This window comes from Palaemon carinicauda, chromosome 20 (genome assembly GCF_036898095.1).
Source record: "Palaemon carinicauda isolate YSFRI2023 chromosome 20, ASM3689809v2, whole genome shotgun sequence".
NCBI lineage: Eukaryota > Metazoa > Arthropoda > Malacostraca > Decapoda > Palaemonidae > Palaemon > Palaemon carinicauda.
The window spans coordinates 40,621,374-40,640,556 of NC_090744.1; the positions used below are offsets into that span (position 1 = coordinate 40,621,374).

The following is a 19,183-nucleotide window of genomic DNA, read 5'->3' on the forward strand; positions in this document are numbered from 1 at the left end:
CTTTACTTATTATCATGAACAAAGTGGAAAAGGCCTTAAAGAATCAAAAAGATAAAATTTAAAAAATTGTAAAGTCCAAAATCATAAAAGCATCCAGAATTTTGTCTGTGTGGTCCAGAAGTCAAACCATTGTTCTCTAGTCTTGGGTAGTGCCATAACCTATAAACCATGGTCTTCCACTGTCTTCGGTTAGAGTTTTCTTTCCTGAGGGTCACTTAGGCACACTATTCTATCAGTTTCCTTACTTCCTCCCCTCAATGGGCTGCTTTCCCAGTTCGAGCCCTTGTGCTTATAGCATCCTGGTTTTCCAACTAGGCTTGTAGCTTAGCCAGCAATAATAATTATAGTAATAATAATAATAAGTATCAGTTTCCCAACTTCCTTTCCTCACTGGGCTGCTTTCCCAATTGAAGCCCTTGTGTTTATAGCATCCTGCTTTTCTAACGAGGCTTGTAGCTTACCCAACAACAACTACAATAATAATAATAATGTGTTCATTGCAGGGCGAAGGTATGATTTGTACGACGAAGAGGTCTCAGGATTCATCAGAATAATGAAAAGTCTCCAGGATGACTCCATGGGCTTTTTCTTCCTGGAGACTTGTCCAATCTTTAAGAAAATACTCCCAAAGTTTGTCATCAACAAAATCTTCCGTTTGGAAGCTCTAAACCTGACAGTGGATGCTGCCAAGAAGCTATTTGGGGTTAGTATATACAAATTCACTAACACATATGCTGTATATAGTGTGTCTGTATATTGCATAAATAATTATAGGGCCTACATCCACAGTGAAATCATATGAAAGTGCATTTACCTTGGCCATGGTTCGAACCTCAGCTTTTTATGTTTGTGGTGCATAAGTAACAACTAATACAGTATACCCATTCAGTCATCAAGAGAGATAGATACTCCTGGGAAAATAAGTGATGATATTTTAGTAAACACACACACACATATCACACACACACACACACATATATATATATATATATATATATATATATATATATATATATATATATATATATATCTATATATATGTACACTCAAATGTTTATGTATATTTTTAAATATTTAACTTAGCCGGTGAATATATAATAGCTGACGTCTCCGGCGGCTCGACAGAAAAACACAAAAACTCGCGAGCGATCGCTATGAAGGTTGCGGGTGTGCCCACCAGCGCCAACTATCGGCCAGATACCGCATATACATGTAAACAGCTTCAGTTCTTCTCTGTCGGTCTGATCGACAAGTTGATTCCATTACTCGCTGTTAACCTGGAGTTTTTCAACAGTCTTGGTGAAGTACTTCTTTTTGGTTTGAGCTTTCGCAGTGCAGGTGTTTTATCTTCAATAAACTCTTGAACTCTTTTTTTGGATAGATTTAATTGTTGATGACTTTGGATTGTTTTTTGGACTTTCTTTGACTTTTCAAAATGGCTGACCCTTCTCCAATTCCTAAATTTCGTAAATGTAATGCTAGGGATTGTAACAAACGTCTTCCAAAGGCCTCTCTCGACCCACATACTGTGTGTTCTAATTGTCGGGGTAAAACCTGTCAATTAGGAGATCGGTGTGATGAGTGCGTGGTACTTTCGGAATTCGACTGGCTAGAGTTTGATAAGTATTCTCGTAAGCTAGAGAGAGATAGGGTGAGGAGAAGTTCCTCTAGATCGTTAGAATTTTCCTCCTCCCATGCCCCTGAACCTAATCCTTCCCCAGTAGTAGTTGTGCCTGAACCCTCTACTAGAACTCATGAACCATCAATGCGGGATATGTTACGTGCCATTCAAGCTTTGGGCGAGAGAGTTGAATCGTTAGCTACGGACCGTAATCAACTCATGGCGGATGTAAAAGAGTTAAAGTGTCAGAGTGCCACATTAGAAAATCGTGGGAAGAAAGTGATTAGTGCGCAAAGTGTTATCAGTGTTGCGACCGAGGGTTCGTCTGTTCGTGCCTGTCGTTCGCCTAGTCCGAGACCTCTTGCAAGCTCCCATGCCCCAGGGAGAAGTAATGTCGTAGGACTTATGGGTTCGAGAGGCTTTAACCAACGAACAGACGTTCCCTCTATGGTTTCAGGCGTGTCTCGTCAAGACCGCCCCTACCATAAGACGAGCGAGACGATTTTCTCCTCGTCATCCGAAGGCTTTTCGCGTAAGAAACCGTGGAGCAAGGTTTCGAGACCCTTAAAGCGAAAGTCAGTCCCTTCAGGACAGGTCCAGCGTCCTGGTTGTAGCCATTGGGACAGCTCTGACTCTGTGCAGTCATCGGAAGACTGCTCGCCGCCTAAACAGAAGCGTAACACAGGCTCCGAGAGTCTTAGTGTAGGCAATGTTTTGCAGTCACAGACGTTACCCTCGTCTCGTACCGCACCCATTCCCGTTGATCCTAAATGGGTTGTACTGCAAGACATGCAGAATAAGCTTGCCTCTTATGGAGGACTATTCTGCTGAGCAGGTTCACGATGATCCTCGCCGCTTAGCTGATCGAGATCCTGGCCGTCAGCCGCCCAAACGAGCCTTTGCTCGTCCTGTTGACGTTGACGTTACAAAGTCACGTCAGTCACGTGTCGTAGAGCCTCACTCGATGCAGTCCCGTGTTGACTTTCAGCCGCTGCCGCATGCTCGTGTTGACGTTCAGCCGCTGCCGCATGCTCGTGTTGACGTTCAGGACGTTCGCCAACCAGCGAAGTTGACTTGTTTTGACGTTGAGCGTCAAGCACCGCAGTCAAGAGTTGTTTTGACTGCTCAGTCTAGGCAGTCAAGGCAGTCTCGAGTTAACGTCGAGCGTCCTCCCGCTCCTGTTGTTGTTGCTAGTCAGTCTGTTAAGCAGTTACATGACGTAGCGTCCTGGACTGCTACTGATGCTCCTGTGCGTGTGGACTCCGCTTGTCAAGCATTGCCACCAAGGCAGGTCTCTCCCTTGCTTGAGACTCATCAGTTGTCGGACGAGGCTCCTTCAGATGAGGACGTTGCTGATCCTCATCCTGATGATAATCCTTCAGATGTAGATGAACCTAAGGCTGTTCCTCCTTCGATGGATTTTAAGAAGATCATGATGATTTTCAAGGATCTTTTTCCAGATCACTTTATTGCTGTTGCTCCTCGTTCGCCTCCGTCTGAGTTTGCTCTAGGCTTAGCTGCTACCAAGCCAGCCTTTACTAAGCTAGTGCTTTCTCGCTCTTCTAAGAGGGCTTTACGTCTTCTAGGCGACTGGTTGGATACCAGGAGGAGTTTGGGGAAGACGGCCTTTGCCTTCCCACCTTCTAAGCTTGCTTCTAGATCGAGCGTCTGGTATGACACGGGAGAAGTTCTCGGCTTGGGAGTCCCTGCCTCTGCCCAGGGTGACTTCTCAAGCCTCGTAGACTCTCCCCGTCGCCTGGCCATGAGACGCTCGAAGATTTGTTGGTCCTCCTCGGACCTTGACCATCTACTTAAAGGCGTATACAGGGCCTTTGAAGTTTTCAACTTTCTTGATTGGTCATTAGGAGCATTAAGTAGGAAGATCTCGTCTGCCGACCAAGATGTATCCTTACTTATCATGTCCTGTATGGACAAAGCCATCCGCGATGGCTCCAATGAGCTCGCCTCCACCTTTACGTCGGGAGTCTTGAAGAAGAGAGAAACCCTTTGCTCTTTCCTTTCAGCAGGAGTTACTCCCTGTCAGAGATCGGAACTGCTCTTTGCTCCCTTATCAGCGGCCTTGTTTCCACAACAGCTGGTTAAGGATATAGCTGCTTCACTTGTGCAGAAGGACACACATGACCTGATGGCGTCCTCTGCTCGCAAAGGGGCTCCTTCTTCATCCTTTGCTGTGAGACTCAGGATCGAGACTCCTGCGTCTAGATTTATCCCGCCCTTTCGTGGCAGAGCTCCCAGCAGGGGAGGCTTTCGTGCCGAGGGAAAGAGAGGTAAGAAGAGAGGAGCCAAGTCCTCCCGTGGCAGAGTCTGACTGCCCACAGCCTCAGACAGCGGTAGGGGCCAGATTGGACAGCTTCTGGCAGGCCTGGGAGAAGAGGGGTGCAGACCAAGAGTCTGTTCTGTTGCTCAAAGAGGGGTACAAAATTCCGTTTGTACGCAAACCTCCTCTAGTAACAACTCCCATAGACCTCTCTCCCAGGTACCGAAAGGAGTCAAAGAGACAAGCCCTAAATCAAGAAGTGTCTCTGTTGCTAGAGAAGAGAGCGGTGGTGAAAGTCTCGGACCTTCAATCACCGGGGTTTTACAACCGTCTCTTCCTAGTCCCAAAGCATACAGGAGGTTGGAGGCCGGTGCTAGACGTCAGTGCGCTCAACGTTTTTGTTACGAAAACAAAGTTCACGATGGAGACCACGAAGTCCGTCTTAGCAGCGGTCAGAGAGGGAGACTGGATGGTCTCTCTCGACCTACGAGATGCGTACTTCCACATTCCTATACACCCGGATTCCCAACCGTTTCTGAGGTTTGTTTACAGGAATGTGGTGTACCAGTTTCGAGCCCTGTGCTTTGGCCTCAGTCCTGCTCCTCTCGTGTTTACGAGGCTCATGAGGAATGTGGCAAAATTCCTCCATCTATCGGGAATCCGAGCCTCCCTGTACTTGGACGACTGGCTTCTCAGAGCATCGTCCAGTCATCGCTGTCTGCAGGATCTACATTGGACGTTGGGTCTGGCCAAGGAGTTGGGACTTTTGGTCAACTTAGAAAAGTCCCAACTGATCCCATCCCAAACTATTCTATATTTGGGGATGGAGATTCGCAGTCCAGTTTTTCGGGCTTTTCCGTCTGCCACCCGAATAGAACAAGCCCAGCTCAAAGTCCAACTAATGCTGAAAAGAGAACGTTGTTCAGTCAGGAGTTGGATGAGTCTCGTAGGGACTCTCTCATCCCTGGAGCAGTTTGTCTCGCTAGGGAGACTACACCTTCGGCCTCTCCAGTTCCATCTAGCCTCTCACTGGAACAAGGGCAAGACTTTAGAGACGGTATCAATCCCAGTCTCCGAACCAGTAAAGGCATGCCTGAACTGGTGGGACAGCAATATCAGTCTGAGAGAGGGACTGTCCCTAGCAGTCAAGAACCCAAACCACGTGTTGTTCTCAGACGCGTCGGATTTGGGTTGGGGTGCGACCCTGGACGGTCGGGAATGCTCGGGTCTGTGGACCTCAGTTCAGAAGAGCATGCACATCAATGGCAAGGAGCTATTAGCAGTCCACTTGGCCTTGATGAAATTCGAAAGCATTCTTCGAAACAAAGTGGTAGAGGTCAACTCAGACAACACCACAGCTTTGGCGTACATCTCCAAGCAAGGAGGCACTCACTCCCACACGCTGTACGTGATCGCAAGGGACCTTCTCATATGGTCAAGAAATCGAGGCATCTCCCTGTTGACGAGATTCATCCAGTGGGACTTGAACGTCTTGGCAAACTGTCTCGGTCGGAGAGGTCAGGTGATACCCACGGAATGGACCCTCCACAAGGACGTATGCAAGAGTCTTTGGGCGACTTGGGGTCAACCCACCATAGACCTCTTTGCCACCTCGTTGACCAAAAGGTTACCGATCTATTGCTCACCAGTCCCAGATCCAGAGGCGATCCACATAGACGCGTTTCTATTGGACTGGTCTCACCTGGACTTATATGCATTCCCACCATTCAAGATAGTCAACAAGGTACTGCAGAAGTTCGCCTCTCACGAAGGGACAAGGTTGACGTTGGTTGCTCCCCTCTGGCCCGCGAGAGAGTGGTTCACCGAGGTACTTCAATGGCTGGTAGACATTCCAAGAAGTCTTCCTCTAAGGGTAGATCTCTTACGTCAGCCCCACGTAAAGAATGTTCATCAAAGCCTCCCCGCGCTTCGTCTGACTGCCTTCAGACTATCGAAAGATTCTCAAGAGCTCGAGGCTTTTCGAAGGAGGCAGCCAGTGCGATTACAAGAGCTAGGAGAGCTTCTATCATCAGAGTATACCAGTCGAAGTGGGAAGTCTTTCGAGACTGGTGCAAGTCAGCATCTGTGTCCTCTTCCAGTACCTCTGTAGCCCAAATCGCAGATTTTCTTTTACATCTGAGAAATGTTCGCTCCCTTTCAGCACCCACTATTAAGGGCTACAGGAGTATGTTGGCTTCGGTCTTTCGACATAGAGGCTTAGATCTTTCCAACAATAAAGATCTCCAAGATCTCCTTAAGTCTTTCGAGACCTCTAAGGAACGTCGTATGGCAACTCCTGGATGGAACTTAGACGTGGTCCTAAGGTTCCTCATGTCAGACAGGTTTGAGCCATTACATTCAGCCTCCCTGAAGGATCTCACCCTCAAGACGCTTTTCCTAGTGTGCTTGGCTTCGGCTAAAAGGGTCAGTGAAATTCATGCCTTCAGTAAGAACATCGGCTTTTCCACAGAGAAAGCCACATGTTCACTTCAACTTGGTTTCCTGGCCAAAAATGAACTGCCTTCTCGTCCTTGGCCTAAGTCTTTTGATATACCTTGCCTGTCAGAGATCGTAGGCAACGAACTTGAAAGAGTACTGTGTCCAGTTAGAGCTCTTAAGTTCTACTTAGCTCGTACTAAGTCCTTACGAGGTGGATCTGAGGCCTTATGGTGCTCAGTTAAGAAACCATCATTACCTATGTCAAAGAATGCTTTGTCATATTTTATCAGATTTTTAATCCGAGAGGTTCATTCTCACTTGAATGAAAAAGACCGATGCTTGCTTAAAGTTAAGACGCACGAAGTAAGAGCTATAGCAACTTCCATGGCCTTTAAGCAAAATAGATCTCTGCAAAGTATTATGGACGCGACCTTTTGGAGAAGCAAGTCGGTATTCGCGTCATTTTACTTAAAAGATGTCCAGACTCTTTATGAGGACTGCTACACACTGGGTCCATTCGTTGCAGCGAGTGCAGTAGTGGGCGAGGGTTCTACCACTACATTCCCTTAATTCCAATATCCTTTTAATCTGTCTCTTGAAATGTTTTTAATCTTGTTTTTGGGTTGTACGGAAGGCTAAGAAGCCTTTCGCATCCTGGTTGATTTGGCGGGTGGTCAAATGTCATTTCTTGAGAGCGCCCAGATTAGGGGTTTGATGAGGTCCTGTTGTATGGGTTGCCGCCCTTGATACTTCAGCTCCTGGGAGTCTTTCAGCATCCTAAGAGGATGGCTGGGCTTCGTGAGGAAGACAGACTAACAAGGCAGAGTAATCGTCTAAGTCAACTTCCTTACCAGGTACCTATATATATTTAGGTTTTGTTATGATATAACTGTCAAAAACTCTAAGCATATACGCTGTAAACTGTATTAATTCTGGTCTCTACCCACCACCATGGGTGTGAATCAGCTATTATATATTCACCGGCTAAGTTAAATATTTAAAAATGATATTTTCAATATTAATCTTACCCGATGATCATGTAGCTGTCAACTCCGTTGCCCGACAGAAATCTACGGTCGGGATACGCCAGCGATCGCTATCCAGGTGGGGGTGTACACAACAGCGCCATCTGTGAGTAGGTACTCAAGTACTTCTTGTCAACAAGAACTCAATTTTTCCTCTGTCGTGCCGCCGGCAAGACCTACTTGGATACGCTGTTGATTCTGGAGTTATTGTTCACGATTTGGTGATGTATTTGCTCTAGAGTTTAGCCTTCGCTATTCAGGAAGCTTTATCATTAGCTTAGCAAGCTTTTGGAATTAATTTGGATTAATTGTTAACGAACTTTGCTAGTTTTTGGAATCCCCCCTTGACTACTTCTAAATTCAAGATGTCTGACCAGTCTCAAGTACCTAAGTACAGGCAGTGTAGCGTTAGGACTTGTGCTAGGCGTCTTCCGAAGGCCTCTATAGATCCTCACACCGTATGTTCCAATTGTAGGGGTAAATCCTGTCAATTGGAAGATCGATGTGGGGAATGTGCTGGGCTTTCGGAATTCGATTTTAACGAATTCCTTAGATATGCACGTAGGTTAGAGAAGGAGAGAAATAGGAGGAGTTCTTCTCGCTCTGTGGATTTTTCCTCTCCCCATGCCCCTCAACCTTTTCCTTCCCCTGTGGTGGTGACTCCCGAACCTGCTACGAGTGCTCAGCCTGCAATGGCGGATATGTTGCGTGCCATTCAGGCTCTCGGTGACAAAGTGGAGTCATTGGCTAATGACCGTAATCAGCTCTTGGCAGATGTCAGAGAGCTGAAAGCGAAGAGTGCAGTGGGAAGTGTTAGTGCTAGTGATGTGCAAAGTGTCAGTGTCAGTGTTGCGCATGAGGGTACATCTGTGCGTGCCAGTCGTCCTCCCAGTCCGGGACCTCTTGCAAGCTCCCAAGCCCAGGGGAGAAGCAATGTCGAAGGACCAAAGGGTTCGGCAGGCCTTGATCGGCGCACGGATGTATCCTCAGTGGTTGCGGACGTATCTGTTAAGGATCGTCCCATCCACATACAGACGAATGAGCCCTTACATTCCTCGTCTGTGGAAGAAGTTTCCAGGAGGAAACGGTGGACCAAGGTCTCACGACCGCTCAAACGTAAGGTCCCTTCCGAGCGAGTCCAACGGCCCAGGTGTAGCCACTGGGTCAGTTCGGACTCGCCGCAGTCATCTGATGACTGCACACCTCCCAAGAGAGGTAGAGTGGTCCCTCAACAGGCTACTGCTCCGTCAGTTGTTGCTCCAACCATAGTAGACCCTAAGTGGTCCATGCTGCAGACTATGCAGTCTCAGCTTGCGGCATTCATGCAGGAGTATCATGCTGAGAAGGTTAACATTACTCCTGTTAACCTACAACCCGCCGAGGTTGTGCGCTCAGCAGATACTGCGGCTGCCTGCTCCCACACTCCACCTGTGAGAGCTCCACCACCGATGCGCAGTCCACCCTGCCAGACGCATGTTCTTGCTGCACCATCTGCTAACATGCGTGAGCTACCGCATCAACAGTGGGAAGGTTCTGTAGAGCTGCCGGGTTCCAGCACTATGCGGCATTCTCCGCAGCCCATGCAGCATGCTCTGCATACCTTACAGCATGCTCCGCATACCATGCAGCATGCGCCGCATACCTTACAGCATGCTCCGCATACCATACCGCATGCTCCTCAACCCACCGCAGCCCCTCCCACACACCAGCCCTCTGCTTTTGTTGTTGCCAGCTCGCAGACCGACCAGCAGCGGCATGATGTTGGATCCGCAGGTACGCATGCACCCGTACTGCCGGATTCAGCCGTTCAGCTTTCTGCTCTACCTTTGCCACTTACAACTCAGCTTTCGGATGATGGTGTATCGGATGACGAAGCTGCACATCTGGATGAACCTCACTCTGATTTTGAAGGGCCCAAGTCTACGCCTCCCTCCTTAGACTTTCGTAAAGTCCTTGCCTTGTTCAGGGACTTGTATCCTGAGCAGTTTGTGTCTGCAACCCCTCGTTCTCCTCCCTCCGAGTTTGCTCTGGGCATGCAGTCTGCTGCGCCTGCCTTCACCAAGCTTGTTCTCGCCAGATCATCTAAGAGAGCTTTGAGGGTTATGGGAGAGTGGTTGCATTCCAAGAAGCAACTGGGAAAGACTTCTTTCGTCTTTCCGCCTACCAAGCTTGCTTCTAAGTCGAGCGTCTGGTATGCCACGGGAGAGGAACCCGGCTTGGGAGTTCCTGCCTCTGCCCAGGGCGACTTCTCAAGTCTGGTTGACTCTCCCCGCAGGTTGGCTATGAGACGTTCGAAGATCTGCTGGTCCTTTTCTGATTTGGATCATCTGTTGAAGGGAGTCTATCGTGCCTTCGAGATATTCAACTTCCTCGATTGGTGTTTGGGAGCCTTAAGCGGGAAGACTTCCCCTTCAGATAAGGACTCGGCCATGCTGATCATGTCTAGCATGGACAAAGCAATTCGGGATGGGTCTGGTGAACTTGCGGCTTCGTATGTGTCAGGAGTCCTTAAGAAGAGAGAACATCTTTGCTCCTTCTTATCGGCTGGTATCACTCCTTGCCAGAAGTGAGAGTTGTTGTTTGCTCCTCTCTCCAAGTGTCTGTTTCCGGAGGAGCTGATTAAGGGGATGGCTGCCTCGCTTATCCAGAAGGATACTCATGATCTTATGGCATCTTCTGCACGTAAGGCTAAAACCTTACCTTCCGTGCCTAGACCCTTCCGCCCTGCAGCAGTTGACACACCTGCATCTAGGTTCATCCCGCCCTTTCGTGGCAGAGCCTCCAGCAGAGGAGGTACCCGTGCAGACAGTCACCGTGGCAAGTCCAAGAAGGGTTCCAAGTCCGCAAAAGGCAAGTTCTGACTGCCTTCCTCTCCAGACAGCAGTAGGAGCCAGACTCAAGACCTTCTGGCAAGCTTGGGAGAGCAGAGGTGCAGACGCTCAGTCTGTGAAGTGGCTAAGGGAGGGATACAGAATTCCGTTCTGCCGCAGTCCCCCTCTAGCTACGTCTCCCATCAACCTCTCTCCCAACTACAAGGAGAAGGACAAGAGGCTAGCGTTGCAACAAGAGGTGTCGCTCTTGCTACAAAAGGAAGCGGTGGTCATAGTCCGGGATCATCAATCCCCGGGCTTTTACAACCGTCTCTTCCTGGTAGCCAAGAAGACAGGAGGTTGGAGACCGGTGCTGGACGTCAGTGCTCTCAATGCTTTTGTCACCAAGCAGACGTTCACGATGGAGACGACGAAGTCGGTCCTAGCAGCGGTCAGGCAGGAGGACTGGATGGTCTCGTTAGACCTGAAAGACGCGTACTTTCACGTCCCCATCCATCCAGACTCCCAACCTTTCCTAAGGTTCGTCTTTGGAAAGGTTGTGTACCAATTCCAAGCCCTGTGCTTTGGCCTAAGCACGGCACCTCTTGTGTTTACCAGACTGATGAGGAATATTGCGAAATTCCTTCACTTGGCAGACATCAGAGCCTCCCTCTATTTAGACGACTGGCTTTTAAGAGCTCCAACAAGTCGTCGCTGTCTGGAGAATCTCAGATGGACTATGGATCTGACCAAGGAACTGGGCCTCCTGGTCAATATAGAGAAGTCCCAGCTCGTCCCATCCCAGACCATTGTCTATCTGGGTATGGAGATTCAGAGTCGAGCTTTTCGGGCTTTTCCGTCGGCCCCAAGGATCAATCAAGCCCTAGAATGCATCCAGAGCATGCTGAGAAGGAACCGATGTTCAGTCAGGCAGTGGATGAGTCTAACAGGGACACTTTCATCGCTGGCCCTGTTCATCGAGTTAGGGAAACTCCACCTCCGCCCCCTTCAGTATCATCTAGCTGCTCACTGGATAAAGGACATGACGCTAGAGACGGTCTCAGTTCCTGTTTCCGAAGAGATGAGGTCTACTCTAACGTGGTGGAAGAACAGCATTCTTCTCAAGGAAGGTCTACCATTGGCTGTTCAGACCCCCGACCACCGTCTCTTCTCGGACGCATCGGACACGGGCTGGGGTGCGACACTGGACGGACAGGAATGCTCGGGCACATGGAATCAGGAGCAAAGGACACTTCACATCAATTGCAAGGAGTTGTTGGCGGTTCATCTGGCCTTGATAAACTTCAAGTCCCTCCAGCTAAACAAGGTGGTGGAGGTGAACTCCGACAACACCACAGCCTTGGCTTACATCTCCAAGCAGGGAGGGACTCATTCGAGAAAGTTGTTCGAGATCGCAAGGGACCTCCTCATTTGGTCAAAAGATCGAAAGCTTTCGCTGGTAACGAGGTTCATTCAGGGCGATATGAATGTCATGGCAGATCGCCTCAGCCGGAAGGGTCAGGTCATCCCCACAGTGTGGACCCTTCACAAGAATGTTTGCAGCAGACTATGGGCCCTGTGGGGTCAGCCAACCATAGATCTATTCGCTACCTCGATGACCAAGAGGCTCCCGATGTATTGTTCTCCGATTCCAGACCCAGCAGCAGTTCACGTGGATGCCTTTCTGCTGGATTGGTCCCATCTCGACCTGTATGCGTTCCCGCCGTTCAAGATTGTCAACAGGGTACTTCAGAAGTTCGCCTCTCACAAAGGGACACGGCTGACGTTGGTTGCTCCCCTCTGGCCCGCGAGAGAATGGTTCACCGAGGTACTGCAATGGCTAGTCGACGTTCCCAGGACTCTTCCTCTAAGAGTGGACCTTCTGCGTCAACCTCACGTAAAGAAGGTACACCCAAACCTCCACGCTCTTCGTCTGACTGCCTTCAGACTATCGAAAGACTCTCAAGAGCTAGAGGCTTTTCGAAGGAGGCAGCCAGAGCGATTGCCAGAGCAAGGAGGACATCCACTCTCAGAGTCTATCAGTCTAAATGGGAAGTCTTCCGAAGCTGGTGCAAGGCCAATGCAGTTTCCTCAACCAGTACCTCTGTAACCCAGATTGCTGACTTCCTGTTACATCTAAGGAACGTAAGATCCCTATCAGCTCCTACGATCAAGGGTTACAGAAGTATGTTGGCAGCGGTATTCCGCCACAGAGGCTTGGATCTTTCCACCAACAAAGATCTACAGGACCTCCTTAGGTCTTTTGAGACCTCAAAGGAACGTCGGTTGTCCACTCCAGGCTGGAATCTAGACGTGGTTTTAAGGTTCCTAATGTCATCAAGATTTGAACCGCTCCAATCAGCCTCTTTTAAGGACCTCACATTAAAAACTCTTTTCCTCGTGTGCTTAGCAACAGCTAAAAGAGTAAGTGAGATCCACGCCTTCAGCAGGAACATAGGTTTCACATCTGAAACGGCTACATGTTCCTTGCAGCTCGGTTTTTTGGCTAAAAACGAGCTTCCTTCCCGTCCTTGGCCTAAGTCGTTCGAGATCCCAAGCCTGTCCAACTTGGTGGGGAACGAACTAGAGAGAGTACTTTGCCCAGTCAGAGCTCTTAGGTACTATTTAAGAAGGTCAAAGCCATTACGAGGACAATCAGAAGCTTTATGGTGTGCTATCAAGAAGCCTTCTCTACCGATGTCTAAGAACGCAGTTTCTTACTACATCAGGCTTCTGATTAGAGAAGCACATTCTCATCTGAAGGAAGAAGACCTTGCTTTGCTGAAGGTAAGGACACATGAAGTGAGAGCTGTTGCTACTTCAGTGGCCTTCAAACAGAACCGTTCTCTGCAGAGTGTTATGGATGCAACCTATTGGAGAAGCAAGTCAGTGTTCGCATCATTCTATCTCAAAGATGTCCAGTCTCTTTACGAGAACTGCTACACCCTGGGACCATTCGTAGCAGCGAGTGCAGTAGTAGGTGAGGGCTCAGCCACTACATTCCCATAATCCCATAACCTTTTTAACCTTTCTCTTGAATACTTTTTATTGTTGTTCTTTTGGTTGTACGGTCGGCTAAGAAGCCTTCCGCATCCTGGTTGATTTGGCGGGTGGTCAAATTCTTTCTTGAGAAGCGCCTAGGTTAGAGGTTGTGATGAGGTCCTTTAGTATGGGTTGCAGCCCTTTATACTTCAGCACCTAGGAGTCGTTCAGCATCCTAAGAGGACCGCTAGGCTCAGTAAGGAAGACGTACTTAAAAAAGGCAGAGTAATAGTTCAAGTCGACTTCCTTACCAGGTACTTATTTATTTTATGTTTGTTATTTTGAATAACTGATAAAATGAAATACGGGATACTTAGCTTCTTTGTTAACATGTATGCTGGTCTCCACCCACCACCCTGGGTGTGAATCAGCTACATGATCATCGGGTAAGATTAATATTGAAAAATGTTATTTTCATTAGTAAAATAAATTTTTGAATATACTTACCCGATGATCATGAATTAAAGAACCCGCCCTTCCTCCCCATAGAGAACCAGTGGACCGAGGAGAAAATTGAGTTCTTGTTGACAAGAAGTACTTGAGTACCTACTCACAGATGGCGCTGTTGTGTACACCCCCACCTGGATAGCGATCGCTGGCGTATCCCGACCGTAGATTTCTGTCGGGCAACGGAGTTGACAGCTACATGATCATCGGGTAAGTATATTCAAAAATTTATTTTACTAATGAAAATAACATTTTTGATTATAAAATAAATTTTTGAATATACTTACCCGGTGAATATATAAATTAAAGGCCCCCCCTTCCTCCCCGATAGAGACCCAGCGGGATGAGAAGAACTGGAGCTGTTTACATGTATATGCGGTATCTGGCCGATAGTTGGCGCTGGTGGGCACACCCGCAACCTTCATAGCGATCGCTCGCGAGTTTTTGTGTTTTTCTGTCGAGCCGCCGGAGACGTCAGCTATTATATATTCACCGGGTAAGTATATTCAAAAATTTATTTTATAATCAAAATATCATGTTTATCATATCCTGAAAAGTATTTATACAATATGTTAGCTGGCATTATGTCCATCTGTTTCACAGACTTTCAGAACAATTCGTCTAAAGCTAGGACTCATATTCTACCATTGGGGACAATCTTTCATCTATTAAGCATTTATCCACTGTATGGTAGTCTCTTCTGGCCCCTTAGACTAATTTTTAGACATACAATTGTTCTTCCCCTTCTATTCCTCTTCTGTTCATTTGACTACTGCTAGATAACCTCTCATACCGTTTAGGTCTCGTTCTTCTATCGGCAGCCTACCTTTTACCCACTGAGACTCACTGTCCTACTTGTTAGGTAAGTTCTGATATCCTCTGAGAAGTAATCTTTTACAAATATGCAACCACTTACCCGTCGTAACTTGTTCTTCTACCATTACGTAACCACAAGTACCATCTTGCTGTCCTTTTAGTGGTAAACAACCTCATTTACTTAAAATTGCTCTTTTACTCATTGATAACATTAATACTCTCTTGTAACCATAAAGATAACACTAGTGACCTCTGCCTTCATTTTCACTACTAGAAATTCTCTTCACTTAAGAAAATTGTTCCTTGGTTTTCCAAAGGCTCAACCTCAAAATTGCTCCTTGGTTTTCCAAAGGCTCAACCTCATCTTCTCCATTTTCATATTGTTCTTCTTCTTCTTTGCAGAAAACTGTGGCAGCCAGGAAGGCTGAGATGGACATCGACCACGCCGAAAACGTCATCGACGAGTATCTCATCCAGATGAACAACAAGACAGAAATCGCAGAGTTCTTTAATGGTACTTATAACCAAGATCTACTTATAGACTTTGCTTATAACAGGTTTCAGGTTCTGTTGTCACTTAGAGAATGACTTATCAATGATTTTACTTCCAGATTTTCAAAGAAACCAATTTGGGATTTTCAAGGACGTCCTTATGGTATTTGTTGTCTGTATTCTTAAATGTTGAAACTTACCAGATCTGTTACAAATTAAATTTGATCTTCAGGAAACAAGGATTAGGTTTCACATGTAGCCTATTAATGATAAGCACTTAGCCTACAAACATCCTTTCTTAACACCAACTCGGATTTCATCCCTAATTTTTTAATATCCTACCATTAACCAGCATGGCTTTCATCCTTAAGTATCAAATATCCTGCTAAATTCAAGGTTGACTTCCACCCACAACTTTTTGAGTATCTTCCTAAAAATAACATGACTTTCATCCCTAACTTTCAGATATCCTCTTGGAGCTATATTAATTTTCATGCTTAACATTCAAATATCCTCATACAAACCAACAAGGCTTTCATCTATAACTTTAAGATATCCTTCAATCATCACTTGCATTAAGGTATGGTCCTCAAAGCCAACCTGACTTTCATTCTTAACTCTCAAATGCTCATTAAAACCAACTTAACTTTCACCCCTAACGCAAATTCTCATTAAAACCAACTTGTCTTTCATCCCTAACTCTCAAATGTTTATTAAAACCAACTTGACTTTTACCCCTAACACAAAGGCTCATTAAAACCCACTTGTCTTTCATCCCTCACTCAAATGTTCATTAAAACCAACTTAACTTTCATCCCTAACTCTCAAATGCTCATTAAAACCAACTTGACTTTCACCCCTAATGCAAATGCTCATTAAAACCAACTTGACTTTCACCCCTAACGCAAATGCTCATTAAAACCAACTTGTCTTTTATCCCTAACTCTCAAATATTCATTAATACTAACTTGTCTTTCATCCCTAACTCTCAAATGCTCATTAAAACTAACTTGACTAACATCTGTAAATTTAAAATCACTAGCTTCCAAATATACTTCTAAAATTCTATTGTCTTTCATGCTTAACTTAAAATTGTCCTGCTAAAATCCAAATTGATTTCCATCCCTACCTTTTAATTGTCATACTAGAAACCAACTAGACTTTCATCCTTAGCTTTCAAATATCCTCGTAAAAGTCGGATTGACTTTCCTTCCCTAACTTTCAAATATTCTTTGGTAAAATTATATTGTTTTCATCCATAGTTTTGAATTATCTTTATGTAACCAACTCACCTCTCATCCTCACCTCTCAAATATTCCCCTAAAAAGCAACATGTCTTCCATGTCTAACATCAAAATATCCTTTCATGTCTAACTCTCAAAACAGTTTTAAAATCAATTTTTCTTTCATCCCTGACGTTAACATATCCCTCTGAAAACTATGTTGGCTTTTATTCATAATTTATAATTTTCAAGTATCTTTTTGAAGGAAACTTGGTTTTTCAATATTAATCTTACCCGATGATCATGTAGCTGTCAACTCTGTTGCCTGACAGAAATCTACGGTCGGGATACGCCAGCGATCGCTATACAGGTGGGGGTGTACACAACAGCGCCATCTGTGAGTAGGTACTCAAGTACTTCTTGTCAACAAGAACTCAATTTTTCCTCTGTCGTGCCACCGGCAAGACCTACTAATACGCCGTCCCTAACTGGATTTGTTTTCACTACTTTTTGGTGAAGTACACTATTCCAGTTTTGAGCTTTCGCTATGCAGGGGTTTTATCTTCATTTCAAAACTTGAACTCGTTTTGGATAGATTTAATTATGGTGACGAAGAGAGTATGGACTCTCTTTCACTTTTAAATGGCCGACCCTTCCCTTAGACGGAAGTGTTGGTGTCGAAGAGAGTATAGACTCTCTTTCACTTTTAATGACCGACCCTTCCCTTAGACGGAAGTGTGTTTAGGTTTTTGGTAATTTTGCTTAACAAAGTTATAGATTTATTTTTTATCTCCGCCATTTATAGGCCTCTTCGATTAACTTTCCATTTATTATAAACTTATAAAAATTAATTTTTGTTTGTTTATATGCGACCTTTCCTAATAGTAGGCGGTCCTTACTTGGAACCGAAGTTAATTAACATTGAGCCCGTCATATCGTATTTCCTGTTAAGAATTTATGCTATTTTAATTTTAATGTTTTTGAAAGAATTTCTTTGATAAGTCTCGTACTGTTTTCAAAGATGAACTAACGTTTAGTTTAGTCTCCGCAGTTGTTGACGTTCAGAACGTTCAACATGCGCTCTATCGTTACGATAGAGAGAGAGTATTTCACGGTTTCACGTTGCAGTAAGAGTAAACCGATTCTAGCGTTTCGTTCATTCTTTCTTAGCTTAAATGGTTTTAATTCTAATAATGGAACTTTTTATTTGGGAAACCTTTCAGTTTTTTTCCTTTAACAAATAATATGTTTTAACGATATATAATTGGGCTCATCTCTCAGGTTCTAAGTCAAGAGAGAGAGAGAGAGAGAGATAGAGACGGAGGGAGAGAGAGGAGGATAAACGTTTCGTTCAAGCGGGTAACGTTGTTCTCGTTTTTTACTCTTCTCCCTAGTCGCTATAGGGGAAGAAGGTAAAACGTTTCTAGAGTTTTATTCTTGTTCCCAGGCTTTATGCGGTGAGAGATTTTAAACGTAGTTTATTTGATCTAGTGTTTAGTCTCTTTTCCAGTCACTGAATTCTTTATCTTTCATTATGTTTTTCTGTTACATTGTAAAACTGTTTTCGCAATTACTACCTTTTAATGAAGGATAGGATTGCGTGTTTCAGGTACAAATCACTTAAAGTTTCGAGTTCAGTGAAATAAGTGCAAACAGAAAATCAAAAGTGATAAAGTGATATGCGCAAAGTGTTACAGTGTTGCGTTCGAGGGTTCGTTTGTTCGTGCCAGTTGTTCACCTAGTCCGATACCTCTTACAAGCTCCCAAGCCCAGGGGAGAAGTAATGTCGAAGGACTTATGGGTTCCACAGGTCTTGATCGACGAACAGACGTTTCCCTCCGTGGTTTCGGGTGTATCTACACACGTTGCCGACGTGATCACCCCACCCACACAAAGACGAGAGAGCCCATTTATTCCTCGTCTGCGGAAGAGGTTTCTCGCAGAAACCATGGACCAAATCTTGCAGCTTTTAAGTGCAAGTCGGTCCCTTCCGCGCAAGTCCAACGGCCTAGGTGTAGCCACTGGGTCAGTTCGGACTCGCTCCAGTCATCCGACGACTGCACACCTCCCAAGAGAGGCAAGGCGGTACCGCAACAGGCAGTAACTCCGTCTGTTGCCGCACCAGCTGTTTTAGACCCTCAGTCACAACGGACAGTAGCTCCGTTTGTTGTCGTCTTTCATAGACCCTAGTGGTCCATGCTGCAGACTATACAGTCTCAGCTTGCTCCTTCATGCAGGAGTATCGTGCTGGAAGGTTGACAATGCACCTGTTAATCTACAACCTTCCACGGTTGTGCGCTCAGCAGATACTGCGGCTGCCTGCTCCCACACTCCACCTGTGAGAGCTCCACCACCGATGCGCAGTCCACCCTGCCAGACGCATGTTCTTGCTGCACCATCCGTTGACATGCGTGAGCTACCGCATCAGCAGTGGGAAGGTGCTGTAGAGCTGCCGGGTTCCAGTACTATGCGGCTTTCTCCGCAACCCATGCGGCATGCTCCGCATACCATACAGCATGCTCCGCATACCATACAGCATGCTCTGCAACCCACCGCAGCCCCTCCCACGCACCAACACTCAGCTTTTGTTGTTGCCAGCTCCCACACTCCGACTGCGGAGAAGGTTGACGATGCACCCGTGGGCCTACACCTCCCACGGTTGTGCGCCCGGCATGGCTTCCTGCTCTCACACTCTTGTTGTGAGAGCTCCTCCATCCATGCACAGTCAACCCTGCCAGATGTATGATGACTCCCACACACAGAGCACTCCGTTGCCGTGCGTGAGCTACCACAAGCTGCCGTGTTTTGACACGGTGTGTCAGCCTCCGCTACACACTGTGGTTACCGCCACTCGCCCGCAGCAAACTAGTCAGTCAGGAGTTGAGGCTTCCCCACACAACTTTGGTTGTTGCCAACTCACAGACTGTCAAACAGTTACATGACGTTGCCTTCTGGTCTGCTACTTATACACCAGTGCTGTATGTCCTCAC

The 19,183-nt window shown here is 46.3% G+C and overlaps 1 protein-coding gene across 1 annotated transcript in view; it reads left to right on the forward strand.

The window, feature by feature from the left end:
- Positions 1 to 480: 480 nt before the first annotated feature.
- The window catches only part of LOC137660294 (cytochrome P450 2L1-like), a 52,556-nt gene continuing 33,853 nt past the window's right edge, over positions 481 to 19,183 (forward strand). The window contains exons 1-2 of the mRNA XM_068395082.1: positions 481 to 703; positions 14,881 to 14,992. Of these exons, the coding sequence (XP_068251183.1) occupies positions 554 to 703; positions 14,881 to 14,992 (262 nt within the window). The 5' untranslated portion in view covers positions 481 to 553. The remainder of the gene's footprint in view (positions 704 to 14,880; positions 14,993 to 19,183) is intronic.